The sequence below is a fragment of the Ranitomeya variabilis genome, chromosome 6 (genome assembly GCF_051348905.1).
Source record: "Ranitomeya variabilis isolate aRanVar5 chromosome 6, aRanVar5.hap1, whole genome shotgun sequence".
Classification (NCBI taxonomy): Eukaryota; Metazoa; Chordata; class Amphibia; order Anura; family Dendrobatidae; genus Ranitomeya; species Ranitomeya variabilis.
Window position 1 is genome coordinate 532800535 of NC_135237.1, and position 13233 is coordinate 532813767.

At 44.6% G+C, this 13233-nt stretch overlaps 1 protein-coding gene across 1 annotated transcript in view; it reads right to left on the reverse strand.

Moving 5' to 3' along the window:
• The window catches only part of EIF3H (eukaryotic translation initiation factor 3 subunit H), a 124477-nt gene that overhangs the window by 18335 nt on the left and 92909 nt on the right, over nt 1–13233 (reverse strand). Inside the window, exons 4-5 of the mRNA XM_077271109.1 lie at nt 10647–10746; nt 8589–8738 (exon numbers count right to left, since the gene is read on the reverse strand). Of these exons, the coding sequence (XP_077127224.1) occupies nt 8589–8738; nt 10647–10746 (250 nt within the window). The remainder of the gene's footprint in view (nt 1–8588; nt 8739–10646; nt 10747–13233) is intronic.

The following is a 13233-nucleotide window of genomic DNA, read 5'->3' on the forward strand; positions in this document are numbered from 1 at the left end:
TCACAAGTTTTGTGACGCAACAGCGACCTCAGTAGCGATCTCGCTATGTGTGACACGTACCAGCGATCAGGCCCCTGCTGTGAGATCGCTGGTCGTGTCGGAATGGCCTGGACCTTTTTTTGGTCATTGAGGCCCCGCTGACATCGCTGAATCGGTGTGTGTGACACCGATCCAGCGATGTCTTCACTGGTAACCAGGGTAAACATCGGGTTACTAAGCGCAGGGCCGCGCTTAGTAACCCTATGTTTACCCTGGTTACCAAAAAAAAACAAACAGTACATACTCACCATCTGTTGCCCGTCAGGTCCCTTGGCGTCTGCTTCCTGCTCTGACTGCCGCCGTAAAGTGAGAGCACAGCAGTGACGTCACCGCTGCGCTCTGCTCTCACTGTACGGCGGCACAGTCAGAGCAGGAAGCAGACGGCAAGGGACCTGACGGGCAACAGATGGTGAGTATGTAGTGTTTGTTTTTTTTGGTAACCAGGGTAAACATCGGGTTACTAAGCGCGGCCCTGCGCTTAGTAACCCGATGTTTACCCTGGTTACCCGGGTGCTGCAGGGGGACTTCGGCATCGTTGAAGACAGTTTCAACGATGCCGAAGTCGTTCCCCTGATCGTTGGTCGCTGGAGAGAGCTGTCTGTGTGACAGCTCCCCAGCGACCACACAGCGACAAAACAGCGATGCTGCAGCGATCAGCATCGTTGTCTGTATCGCTGCAGCGTCGCTGTGTGAGACGGGGCCTTTAGAACAGGAAACTGAGGCTACAATTTGTACAAGCTCATCGAAATTGGACAGTAGAAGATTGGAAAAACGTTGCTTGGTCTGATGAGTATCGATTTCTGTTGCGACATTCGGATGGTAGGGTCAGAATTTGGCGTAAACAACATGAAAGCATGGATCCATCCTGCCTTGTATGGAGCATCTTTGGGATGTGCAGCCGACAAATCTGCGGCAACTGTGTGATGCCATCATGTCAATATGGACCAAAATCTCTGAGGAATGCTTCCAGCACCTTGTTGAATCTATGCCACGAAGAATTGAGGCAGTTCTGAAGGCAAAAGGGGGTCCAACCCGTTACTAGCATGGTGTACCTAATAAAGTGGCCAGTGAGTGAGTGAGTGAGTGAGTGAGTGAGTGAGTGAAAATATATATATATATATATATATATATATATATATATATATATATATATATACACATATATATATATATATATATATATATATATATATATATATATATATATATATATATATATATATATATACACACACACATATATACACACACATACATATCCACACACACACATATCCACACACACACATATCCACACACACACATACATACACATATGCATCTGCATAGATATTTACACCCCTACATTTTTTCACCACCCCATGTGGTAGTTTATGTATTGTATCTATTAAAGGTTAAGTTTTACCATAATTTATTTTGACATACTGCTAATTTCGGTGAATGTTTTTCTTCTGTTAGCATACATATTTTTTCTTTTCGGTGAGTAGTGGCAAGAGGATTAGCCACATTGATATCTCGGTACAAACTGGTCCTACACGGATAGATATTTGCCGAACCCTGTGACCATCCAATTTGTATGGGGTACAAATGAGAAATGAGGATGTCAGCTGTACAGTCCATTTAATATGAAGGTGACCAGAGGAAACGGGCAGTGACTTACGGTAATCCCCTTTTCTTACCGGGAACACATGTACACTCTGCTAGATTGAGCATGCATTTGTAAGGAGGGGTGGAGGAGGACTAGCGGTCAGTGGTATCTAACGGGTATCGTCAGCCTTTGTAATGAACGTATCCTATAAACCAACAAAGGGGTCGGTAATACCCAAATATTAATCCATTTACACAATTACAGAGGATGGGCGCAGCTCAGATGTTCCAGCATCATTTTAGCTGGACTACAAGCCTATTATATGGAGTCGGCACTAAGGTTTTGCCCACCATACTCTCCGCCTCTACCTGCCTCCAATACGTTGACGTTCTGACACCCATATGTAATTGTATGTAAGACTTCTGAGGTAAGTCAGGCCCCTGGACAATATAGCCATGGCCACATGCCCATGTAACGACCACCATTTCTCGGGCAGGCATACAAGGACAATTACTGACGCAAGCGCCACAAGGTACCATATATTTACTGCACATATTGTTATTGACCTTTTATTGTTTCATATCTATAAGTTATATGGATTTTAGATTAAGGAATATTTATTGAATATCAAATTGCAAATTGGGCAGAGGAGATCGGAAGGGAAGTAGTTGACAAAATGGCGGTGGCAGAGACGTGCCCCTCCGGTATGAGCACCCGCAGATCTGAGGTAAATCTGAATCCGGACATCCTGACTGAGGATCGGTGCCGATTAGTCTTACTGGCCATTTTCCTTTCCTCCTGAGTGCCATGTCTAACATTTACTTCACAGAGGAAGAGAAGTGACAAGGTACAAGCTGCGAGGCGAGGCCTGTGCGGAGGAGCCAGACATTCCCCTCATGTACCACAGCCATACATCACTTTATTATTTTTTCTTTTTTTTCTTTTTACGACACTAACTATGAAAGAAAATGAGCTGCCTGAGCGGATTTTATAAGAAACTGTGGGACTCGGGCCGGGGAACAGGGAGTTATTGTTAGGACTTTGTGGTAACGCGGTGTTTGCTTCCGTCGCCAGGGAAACCGAGGCCTGGAAACTGATAACTAAAACAGATGTGGTGCGAGACATGAAGTAACTGATAAGTACCGGCCAAGCGTACCGGCCCTTCTTTTTTCCATAGATCTCAATTGTGCGATACGCCCCCGGTGCTCCTATATAACGGAGCTTTGCTGATTGACACGACGATATTTTAATAAAAGGAAACACGAAAAAGGGCAAAAAAGAATAAAAATGGTCTTTTAAAATGACAGGAATACTCCCAAAGCAAGAAAAATAAATAGTGCCGCCATATATTGAACACCGAGGAGAAATTGAGATACGTTCATACCATAGGACTGTAAAAATGAGGAAAAATTCTGATATGGATGCCCACACAGCAGACATCACCACCATCCATGGACCGTTTAGCTTCTACAGCCTCGGAGTGCAAAGATGAATACGTTAATGCCCCCGTAAACATAACATGAAAGTCACCCCGAATTCAGCGGGACCGTACGACGATGTGTATGGGGGGTCTTCTCGACTCTCCCACAGCAAATCTTGACAGATAATTTCAACGCCTGATCTTTTTGCTTTCAGAAGATAGAAGCTGCTGAAAAAAGGCATTTGGAATCTGCTTTCTCCCCTCTCCGCGTCGAAAACACATACACGAATGCTTAGAGACGAGTGAGCATGCAAGTCTTTGGGGAAGTCAGGAGTGTTAGCGGTTCATGTTAACCTCATATTTATGTCCTCCTTACCAGAGAATCAGTCAGCGAGGTAATCTCGCTCATCCAAAACCATCTTCAAAGCAGATTTATGACCCTCTAGAAAGTTCAAACTTAAATAAAGTCATTAATCATCTTAGAAGATTGATCAGGAGGAGAGAGATAAGCATGAACAGACCATACAGTCAGACAAGCTCGCTGAACGATTCACTGGTAACTCGTTCTGCAGTCCGCTATGTACTAGTATACACAGAGGCTGTGTAATGCTCGAATGAAAGCGACTTCTTTCTTAAGATGTTAATGAGAAGATGGTAGTACTGCGTCCACAGCAGCGTTTTGCAAGAAACATTAAAAAACAGTTTGTCTCATGATTTGCCACAGTTTTGGGATTCTTGGCCCCACTAGGAGTGAAGGCACATTTACCTCTCATCGACTGCTATAACTTTAGTGGAAAAAGCGATAACCAAAGACTTAAAGGGGATATGTCACAAGGCCAAAAGTGGACAGTTTTTTTTTCCATTTTCTTTTATTCCCATTGCTCCCCTGAGTATTCCGCACTTTTCTTCTTTTAAATCCAACATACGGTTCTAGAGATAAGGGCCTTAATATTCTGCGTGCCCAATAGATTTGCCAAAAGGGCGTGGCCATCAGCACTCAGGGGGCGTGTCTTTAGTTTGCTTTTCAGTTATCCCAAGTGCCACACCCTCTTGGCAAAGACCACTGAAAATTCACCTTAGAAGTAAAGGCTCATATCTCTGGGACCATATGGCGGATAAAGGTAAAAAGCGGAACACTCAGGGGAGGAGCGGCAATAAAATAGGAGCAAAAAAACCCCAGCTTTTACCATGTGATAGGATTAAGCTAGAAAAACATATCTAAACATCATCTGTAGAATATAAATTCCTAAAATCTGTGCACGTGATCTTATGAAGAGTAGTGCTTCCAGCCTCACTACAAGCCTAAAAGCACACGGAGGTAAAAAAAAAAAAAAAAAATTCCAACCTAAAGCTGTGATTGAAGTAAAAAAAAATAATACAGCAAGCACAAAACGGGAGTCATAAATAAGGAAAAATAAAAATAATTACAACTAAACGTATAAAACAGGAATGAATGTGTGAACGCCGCCCCGTTCGATGATTTATAACTCGTCTGTAGAGAACGGTCCAGGGCTGTGAGCACCATTATTTAATGATCATAAATATCCTGTCAGAGCGGGTCTTTACCTCAACAGCGCTAACCCCACTTATAGAAAACAGTTGCTGGTTAGGAGCAACGACAAATGTTGTTACGGAGAGGCCGATGTGTGAACACCCTCAAGCAAACATGGAGACCCTGGAGAGGGAGGAGGTGGAGGTTGGAGCTTAAGGATAAGGAGCGAGATAAATTTTTATGTTGTTATCGTCCGGAGGGAGTATACAGCAGACGCATAACCTTGCTGGGGAAGCTTAGGATTTAAATTACTAAAAAATTAAATAAAAAAAAGTAAAAAAACAAAAACAAAAAAGGTTAAAATTTGAATAAAATAAATTAGAAATAGGAAAATAAAATCAAAACAATATGAAAAGGACAAAAATAGTTTTATATAAAAATAAAATGAATACAATACAGAAAGAAAAGGTAAAATTGTAATATAAAAATACAAAAATTAAAAAATTAAGTGACAAAAAAAAGTAAAAATTAAAAAAAAGAATAGAAAAAAGAACAATGCAAGAAAATTAATAAAAAGAGGACAAAAAAGTTCAAAAGTCTAATAAAAAAAATATAACATACAAAAGTAAAATGAATATAAAACAATAAAAAAAAAAAGTTAAAATTTGATTTTAGTTTTTTTAAAGGCATAAACATCTCTTTTTGGTAATAACCGGACCCTGTATGCATTATCTGACCCAGAATGGAGGGCGTTATCGTGTGTACCATGACCTTATATTCGCTCAGTTTCAGTGTTACGCCTGGCTTAATGCCGCACCTTCACCGTAGGTTTATATTCGCAAAAAAAAAATAAAGGCAACCATCTGCCATTTTTCTGAGCCAATACGATGATATATAGCGTGCGTCTTTCCACCGTGGCGGAATAACAAGTATTTCATCCAATATATGCATTGTGCAGAATTTGATTTCCGAGATCTGAAATGGCAAAATGTCTTTGGCAGGCTGCAAAATTGTTCGCTACCACTACAAAAGTAATAAATGTGAGCGCTGTGCCCCGAGCTGAACCGCGGCCGTCGCTTGTAGAGCGAGTGTATAAAAGCTCCATGAATCAGGGACACGTCTGTGGCTGTCAGGGCACGCCGGCCGTTACTCCGAGGTAGCTCGGCCCCGCGTCACACAGTCGAGGGAACGTAATAAAAAATAATAACAAGGTGATGTTTAGAAGGCTGTGTGATAAGGCGGGAACGTGGCCGGGAAATGGAGACTGAAATGCTCGCTGATTGCTGAACATTACAGTCTCGCTCACAAGTGTGTGGGTGATAAAATGTTCTCAGTGACAGGCAAACAAAAAAAGGTACTGTGCTGCCGAGTGCCGGAAAGTGTTCTTACACCTACAGTGATAGCACTGCGCACAAATACAGGGTAAAGCAAACCTGCCTGCATGATTTTACATGGCCGTATAGGTTGCAGCAAAATGATAAAAAGGAGACCTGTCCTGTAGTAATCCGATGTGCCAACGCTGAGAAATCAAGCTTTAAAGGCACATGCAAAGTAGCCTGGAAGTGCACGGTGGGTGTGTCTATGCACTCAACATCGATGAGTGTAGAAGTGCACGGTGGGTGTGTCGAGGTACTCCCAGTACACAGACGAGTGTAGAAGTGCACGGTAGGTGTTTCGATGTACTCCCAGTAACAGACGAGTGTAGAAGTGCACGGTCGGTGTGTCGATGTACTCCCAGTAACAGACGAGTGTAGAAGTGCACGGTGGATGTGTCGATGTACTCCCAGTAACAGACGAGTGTAGAAGTGCACGGTGGGTGTGTCGATGTACTCCCAGTAACAGACGAGTGTAGAAGTGCACAGTGGGTGTGTCGATGTACTCTCAGTACACAGACGAGTGTAGAAGTGCACGGTGGGTGTGTCGAGGTACTCCCAGTACACAGACTAGTGTAGAAGTGCACGGTGGGTGTTTCGATGTACTCCCAGTACACAGACTAGTGTAGAAGTGCACGGTGGGTGTGTCGATGTACTCCCAGTAACAGACGAGTGTAGAAGTGCATAGTGGGTGTGTCGATGTACTCCCAGTACACAGACGAGCGTAGTAGTGCACGGTGGGTGTGTCGATGTACTCCCAGTACACAGACAAGCGTAGTAGTGCACGGTGGGTGTGTCGATGTACTCCCAGTACACAGACGAGCGTAGTAGTGCACGGTGGGTGTGTCGATGTACTCTCAGTACACAGACTAGTGTAGAAGTGCACGGTGGGTGTGTCGAGGTACTCCCAGTACACAGACTAGTGTAGAAGTGCACGGTGGGTGTTTCGATGTACTCCCAGTACACAGACTAGTGTAGAAGTGCACGGTGGGTGTGTCGATGTACTCCCAGTACACAGACGAGTGTAGAAGTGCACGGTCGGTGTGTCGAGGTACTCCCAGTACACAGACTAGTGTAGAAGTGCACGGTGGGTGTGTCTATGTACTCCCAGAACACAGACGAGTGTAGAAGTGCACGGTGGGTGTGTCTATGTACTCCCAGTACACAGACTAGTGTAGAAGTGCACGGTCGGTGTGTCGAGGTACTCCCAGTACACAGACTAGTGTAGAAGTGCACGGTGGGTGTGTCTATGTACTCCCAGAACACAGACGAGTGTAGAAGTGCACGGTGGGTGTGTCTATGTACTCCCAGAACACAGACGAGTGTAGAAGTGCACGGTGGGTGTGTCTATGTACTCTCAGAACACAGACGAGTGTAGAAGTGCACGGTGGGTGTGTCTATGTACTCCCAGTACACAGACTAGTGTAGAAGTGCACGGTCGGTGTGTCGAGGTACTCCCAGTACACAGACTAGTGTAGAAGTGCACGGTGGGTGAGTCTATGTACTCCCAGTACACAAACTAATCTAGAAGTGCATTGTGGGTGTGTCGATGTACTCCCAGTACACAGACGAGTGTAGAAGTGCATTGTGGGTGTGTCTATGTACTCCCAGTACACAAACTAATCTAGAAGTGCACGGTGGGTGTTTCGATGTACTCCCAGTAACAGACGAGTGTAGAAGTGCACGGTGGGTGTGTCGAGGTACTCCCAGTACACAGACTAATCTAGAAGTGCATTGTGGGTGCGTCTATGTACTCCCAATACACAAACTAATCTAGAAGTGCATTGTGGGTGTGTCGATGTACTCCCAGTACACAGACGAGTGTAGAAGTGCATTGGGGGTGTGCCGAATAAAGGGCCAATGCCCCCAGTGTACATCCATGCTAATTTGCCTGTGGTATCAAAGCTCGATTTCTCATCACATTATCAGGAGACAGGTATCATTTTTATCGTCGTTCTGTGATCTATGCAGTCACTAGTTTCATTAGTAAATCACTGTGACTGTTTCCCTTTTAACAGTGTATCCAGCTGCTTATGCCTCTTATCTTATCCTAGCGGGAGAACGGGGTGCCCCCTAAAGACGAAGGGAAATAGCCGCAGATGTGCACATCCAATCTATGGGCATAGACCACTATCAGTCTATGTTTCTGGATGTTCACTTACCCAATCCTCCAATGTGCCGCCGGCAAGCACTGAAATGGGGAAAGAGCGTCTCCAGACAAATAAGACCACTTCATGTAGATTCGCTGGGCTTATTTCCATTATCTACAGGAAATTATGGCTGCTCATCCAAAATGGGGTGAATTCCCCCAAAAGTAGTCAACAGTATAAAGTTACTAATAAGAGTTCTAGCTTTGGCTGGGGCAATACATGGCGACGTGTCACTCATCCAACTTGTGACAGCGCGTGTGGTCCCATAGGTTGTTAACAACTGGAGCGGTGGTGAACATGTCTGCCCCTCTCAGGATCAGTGCTCCGCTCCAATGCTTGTACACGAGGACAGCTCTGCAACGTGGCATCTGAAGGACAAGCCTATTTACCCGTAGGCACGCTTCCTGCCATTGTACGGTGCCTCCGAGAGAATACCATAAAGAGGCACTAACGCTGCATGCTAGGAAAATGTCCACAAATACAGGTATTCGGAAACCCTCCCGGCCCGACCACCACCTGTTCTCACCTGCTGGACAGACTAAGGAGCTCGTGCTTCTCCGCCACAGGCACCTTCTTGTCCAGTTCCCATATCAGCACATTGATGAGATGCGAGTTCTTAATGACGATGGGAACCTCTTCAAACATGTGCTCGAAGGCGATGCTGGCCTTCTTCAGTCTGTGAAGAGGAGAACATTTACATCAGCACAAAATGGAATGATAAAAACACACAAATATTGTGGACTAAAGGCCTCTCTAAGCCTAACATTCATTATCTGCTCTCAATACAGCTGAAGAGGTCGGGTTCCTGGAGATGTGCTGCCGGAGAAGAGGTCGGGTTCCTGGAGATGTGCTGCCGGAGAAGAGGTCGGGTTCCTGGAGATGTGCTGCCGGAGAAGAGGTCGGGTTCCTGGAGATGTGCTGCCGGAGAAGAGGTCGGGTTCCTGGAGATGTGCTGCTGGACCACCCCACCGAAAGGAATATCCACCAGAGTGGCCGACAGCGCAGTGCTGGAATCTGCATCTGCATTGGTGTATCTTTACTCCCGATTCCGAAAAATTTAGCAGGAAAAATTCAGGATAGTGGGAAAACTGTATGATTGCTGTGTCTTTCAAAATCAGAGAATCCCACTGATCCAAAAAAAAAGAAAAAAAACACAATCCCTGCATGACTCGTGAGCATGTGCGACCTTCACCAACAGACATGGTCAAACTACCGCTCCATTCATGCTGATTGGGATCAGTGGAGAGTCCAATGGTCGGACCCTTGAGGTCTATTTACATTACGAGATTATCGTGAATGAGCGGTCCAAAAAAGACGAATTTTGTGATAATTTTGCGGTCTAAGCAGGCTAGCGGTCACCTAATTATCGAGCAAAATGCTCGTTCGTTGGGTTGCGTGATCTTCTGTGCTGCACAAACAGATCATCGTTCTCAACAGCACATCACCCTGTGTAAAGACAACCTGCGCTGATGTGAACAATGGCAGCCTATTCACACTGAACCATCCATTACAGATCACTGAGTGAACATCGGAAGTGCGGTCTTACTATATCTTTGATGGCTCATCATGATGGACCCATCAAAAAAAAGTGACAACCAATCGTATTCAAGTATTTGGATACCGCAAGAAATATATATCTCCTGAACAGCAATGTCTCAATGTGAACATGTACATACAGGTCAGTTGGAGTAATTTCTGACTAGAAGATGCTCAGCAATTACAAGATTTTTTTTTACCCCTAAAGTAGGCCATTCATAGGGTACAGAACAAGGGCTCGCCCATAAAGGGGTAGTTCCATAGCCAAGATCCTATCCCCTTAAGTAAAAGGTGTAAAATATTAGGAAACACCTTCAATAAAAAATGTAGCATAGTTCTTCTGCTTCGCTTTGTCCCTTACCACATGTGCAGGGCTTAGGTATCCATGGCTACGACCACTCAGTGACAGTTAACTAGTTGCTAGTGGTTGTAGCCATGGATACCTAAGCTACTGCAATGCCCTGCACATGGGGTAAGCGACAAAGCGAAGCAGAAGAACTATACTACATTTCTAACTGGAGGGATTTCCTAATATTATACCTACTACATATTGGAAGAGGATCTTAAAAAGGTGGGAATACCTCTAACTGCAAGGTCGGCATAACGCAAATTTTTTTAGGAAACTTGTGTATTTAATACTACTTTTTTTTTTCTTAAAATCTATGGGAAGAGTTGGACTCTCCATACCATGATTACCCTCTTATCAGTTCTAGAAAAATAAATTTTGCTGGTTTTTTGCCATTTGAAAAAAAAACAAACAAAAAAAAAACAACCTCAATGTCAAAGTAAGAATAGTAAATATTTTGAACAACAAAAAAAGAAGACATAATTATCAATAAACCCTTTCCACTTCGGCATTCAACGCCTTTTCCCAGTCAGGAATGTTGAAGATGAAAAACTTCAGGGATACGATTCTTGGAGGAACCGGCACACGGTAATCTGTTTACTCTCGATCACCGAACAACGTGTTCTCTGCCGCTTACCTCACACCTCTACAACTCCAGAAACAAGACGCCTGCCAAGACCCCCACACAAGCAACACACGTACCCTTCTGCGGAGAAGTCCTTTTCCTTGCAGACTTCCATCAGTTTTGGAGTCAGTCGATAAGCCTTGAGCGACAGAGAACCCTGACCAGTCTTAATGGGATCTAAAAAACAGAAAAATAAGACATCGATGAACAAGCAAAAGTGAACAGGAAAAACCAAAAATAGAAATTCTTAAAATACAGAAACAGTCATCAGATAGATCTCACTCTGGTAAGCTAGGATGGTTTCTGCGCCCATCCCAAATTGCAGCAGCCCCATACCGGGACATCACGCACTGGCAAAGCGGATCTCTGTTATGGGTCTGCCATGTTGAGGAGCAAGAAGCCTGAGATCGTGTGATCGGCAGGTCCAACTGAGGCATGAACAATGCGGATCCAATACCAAGGGGTCACCGAGCTCCTTGCATATCAGGCAAATTTTTTTTTACTCCACTACAAATAAGGAAATGCAAAATGTGCAAATTAGGTTACTATGACCAGCATCATCCCAGCGCGTTTCGACGGAGCCTCAGTCTTCATCAGGTGGATTTTTTTTTTTCCACCTGATGAAGACAGAGCCTTTGTCGAAACACGCTGTGGCTAAATCCCATCCCAGTGTCTTTCCTGCTCTTTTGTGACCGTTTTCTTCACAAACCATAAATCGTGATGAATCTGTCAGCATGTTTTTGCTCTGTAATCTGATAGCAGGATGGTGTAGGGGCTGAGTTCCTGATTCCAGTGATGTGTCCCTTAGAATCACAGTTCTCTCTGCTGCAGATCTAGCAGAGCTCTGACTGTTGAGCAGTGTTTGTCTGATTGGCAGTGGCGTGGTTGGACTGGGAGGCACATCACATATGGTCCTCTAGTGATAATCTCCTGCTGATCAAACACTGATTGTGTTGAAAAGGAAAAACACAGCCTAGTAAATGACATTGCTGGAATCAGCCTCCTTGCCCCTACAAAACCTGCTGAGAGTTTCCCTTTAAAGGAAAGTGGTTTGCCAGTACTGTTCAAATTTTTTTTTGTTTGATGTTTTGTCAGGAAAGCTCGGGGAGGCCCTGATACACAAACCGGATGGTGGGACCTTCATCTGATGCGTACGGGCGACTTAACACTGTAGAATAGGGGCCCAAGTCATCTAGCACTAGTTAACCCTTCATGCACTGGCGGACACAGACCCATACCCTGTGCAAGAACAATATAGGAGACGTTTACAGTCTGATTACTCATCATAATTCCCCTGCTTTGGGGGGTGGTTGTGGCCCCCTTACATCTCGGGCCCCTGGTTACATCAATGATATGTCCGCTCCTGCCTTCATGGGTGCATTGTGTCTAATGAAGGAAACATTTTTCAAAATCACATTGGACCCTAGGATTGTGTAGGTGCTCTGCAGAAAAATCACAATAAAGCGAGTCGTTTATACCCAAATATTAGGTGTAATAAAAAAATTTAAAATTGCAAAAAAGGAAAAATAAGCAATTAGTTAATGTTTTTGTCTCCCGTCTGCTGCTGTTGCCTCTACTAGTGATAAGGAAGAGAAAAGGCCGGGTGCTGAAAAAGGAGGACAATTTCAATGCCTGGCTTATTAGCATGCAGACTACAAAGCCGTCCGCCACACTGTGTGCCTCCGGTGCATCTCAAATCAGCAACACAATGGCCACAGAGGCGGCTTTCTAGTTCACAGAGATACAGATCCCCTCCAAGCACCGGGCGAGTGGCTCCTGCCCGCAGGCACAGATCACTGGTGCAGAGGTGACGGAGCAGGCGGCAGAGGAGGGGGGTGTACTGTGCCGGCTAGCTTGGCTTTATAACAGAACACCGCGCTTCATGCAGAATCACGCTACGTAAAGGTGTGTGATGACCCTTTATAAGGAATGAACACCTGCAGATCGCACGCTCTATATACAGAGGGGCAAGGCCTGAGGAATAAATCACAGGAGAAAGCAAGAACTACTGCTGCTTCAGATAGCGGGGTCTTGTCTGCAGGCGTCATCTATACTAATCACAAAAGTAATGATGCCCACAGGTGAAAAAAAGATGCCGGAAAAAATAAAAAAATTTTTAAGGGATTTGAACGGTATTAAAAAAAAGTAAATAAATAAAAAAAATTAGATCGCCGAGATCTCATCTCCAGAGATCTCCATCTGCACATGCGCCGCCCCCTGGCAGCCATTTTCCCACCGCATAGGAAACATGGAACTGCGGGGGCTCTGGCTTTTCACAAAATGACGGCAGAGCCCCCTCAGCAGCACTGGACACCCGCCGCAGCGGCACGCCGTACATCGAACGCCCCTCCTCATCCCAGCCTGCGGCATCACCCCACTCCTGCCTCCTCCAGCGGCGACCCTGGGACCTTATTCACCGCAGCCACCACCCCCGGTAAGGTACAAGACACATGGATTATAAGAGGCACCACCATTTTATTAAAAAAAAAAAAAGTTTTTTTCCTATTTTTCTCCTCAAAATTTGGGGTGCGTCTTATAATCCGAAGCGTCTTATAACCCGAAAAATACAGTACATTTTTGGATGTGCTAAGATTTTTGTGGGTGCATCATCTTTGTCTTTTTCTTTCAAGTATACATTTATTACACCCCCCATCAATAAATTAT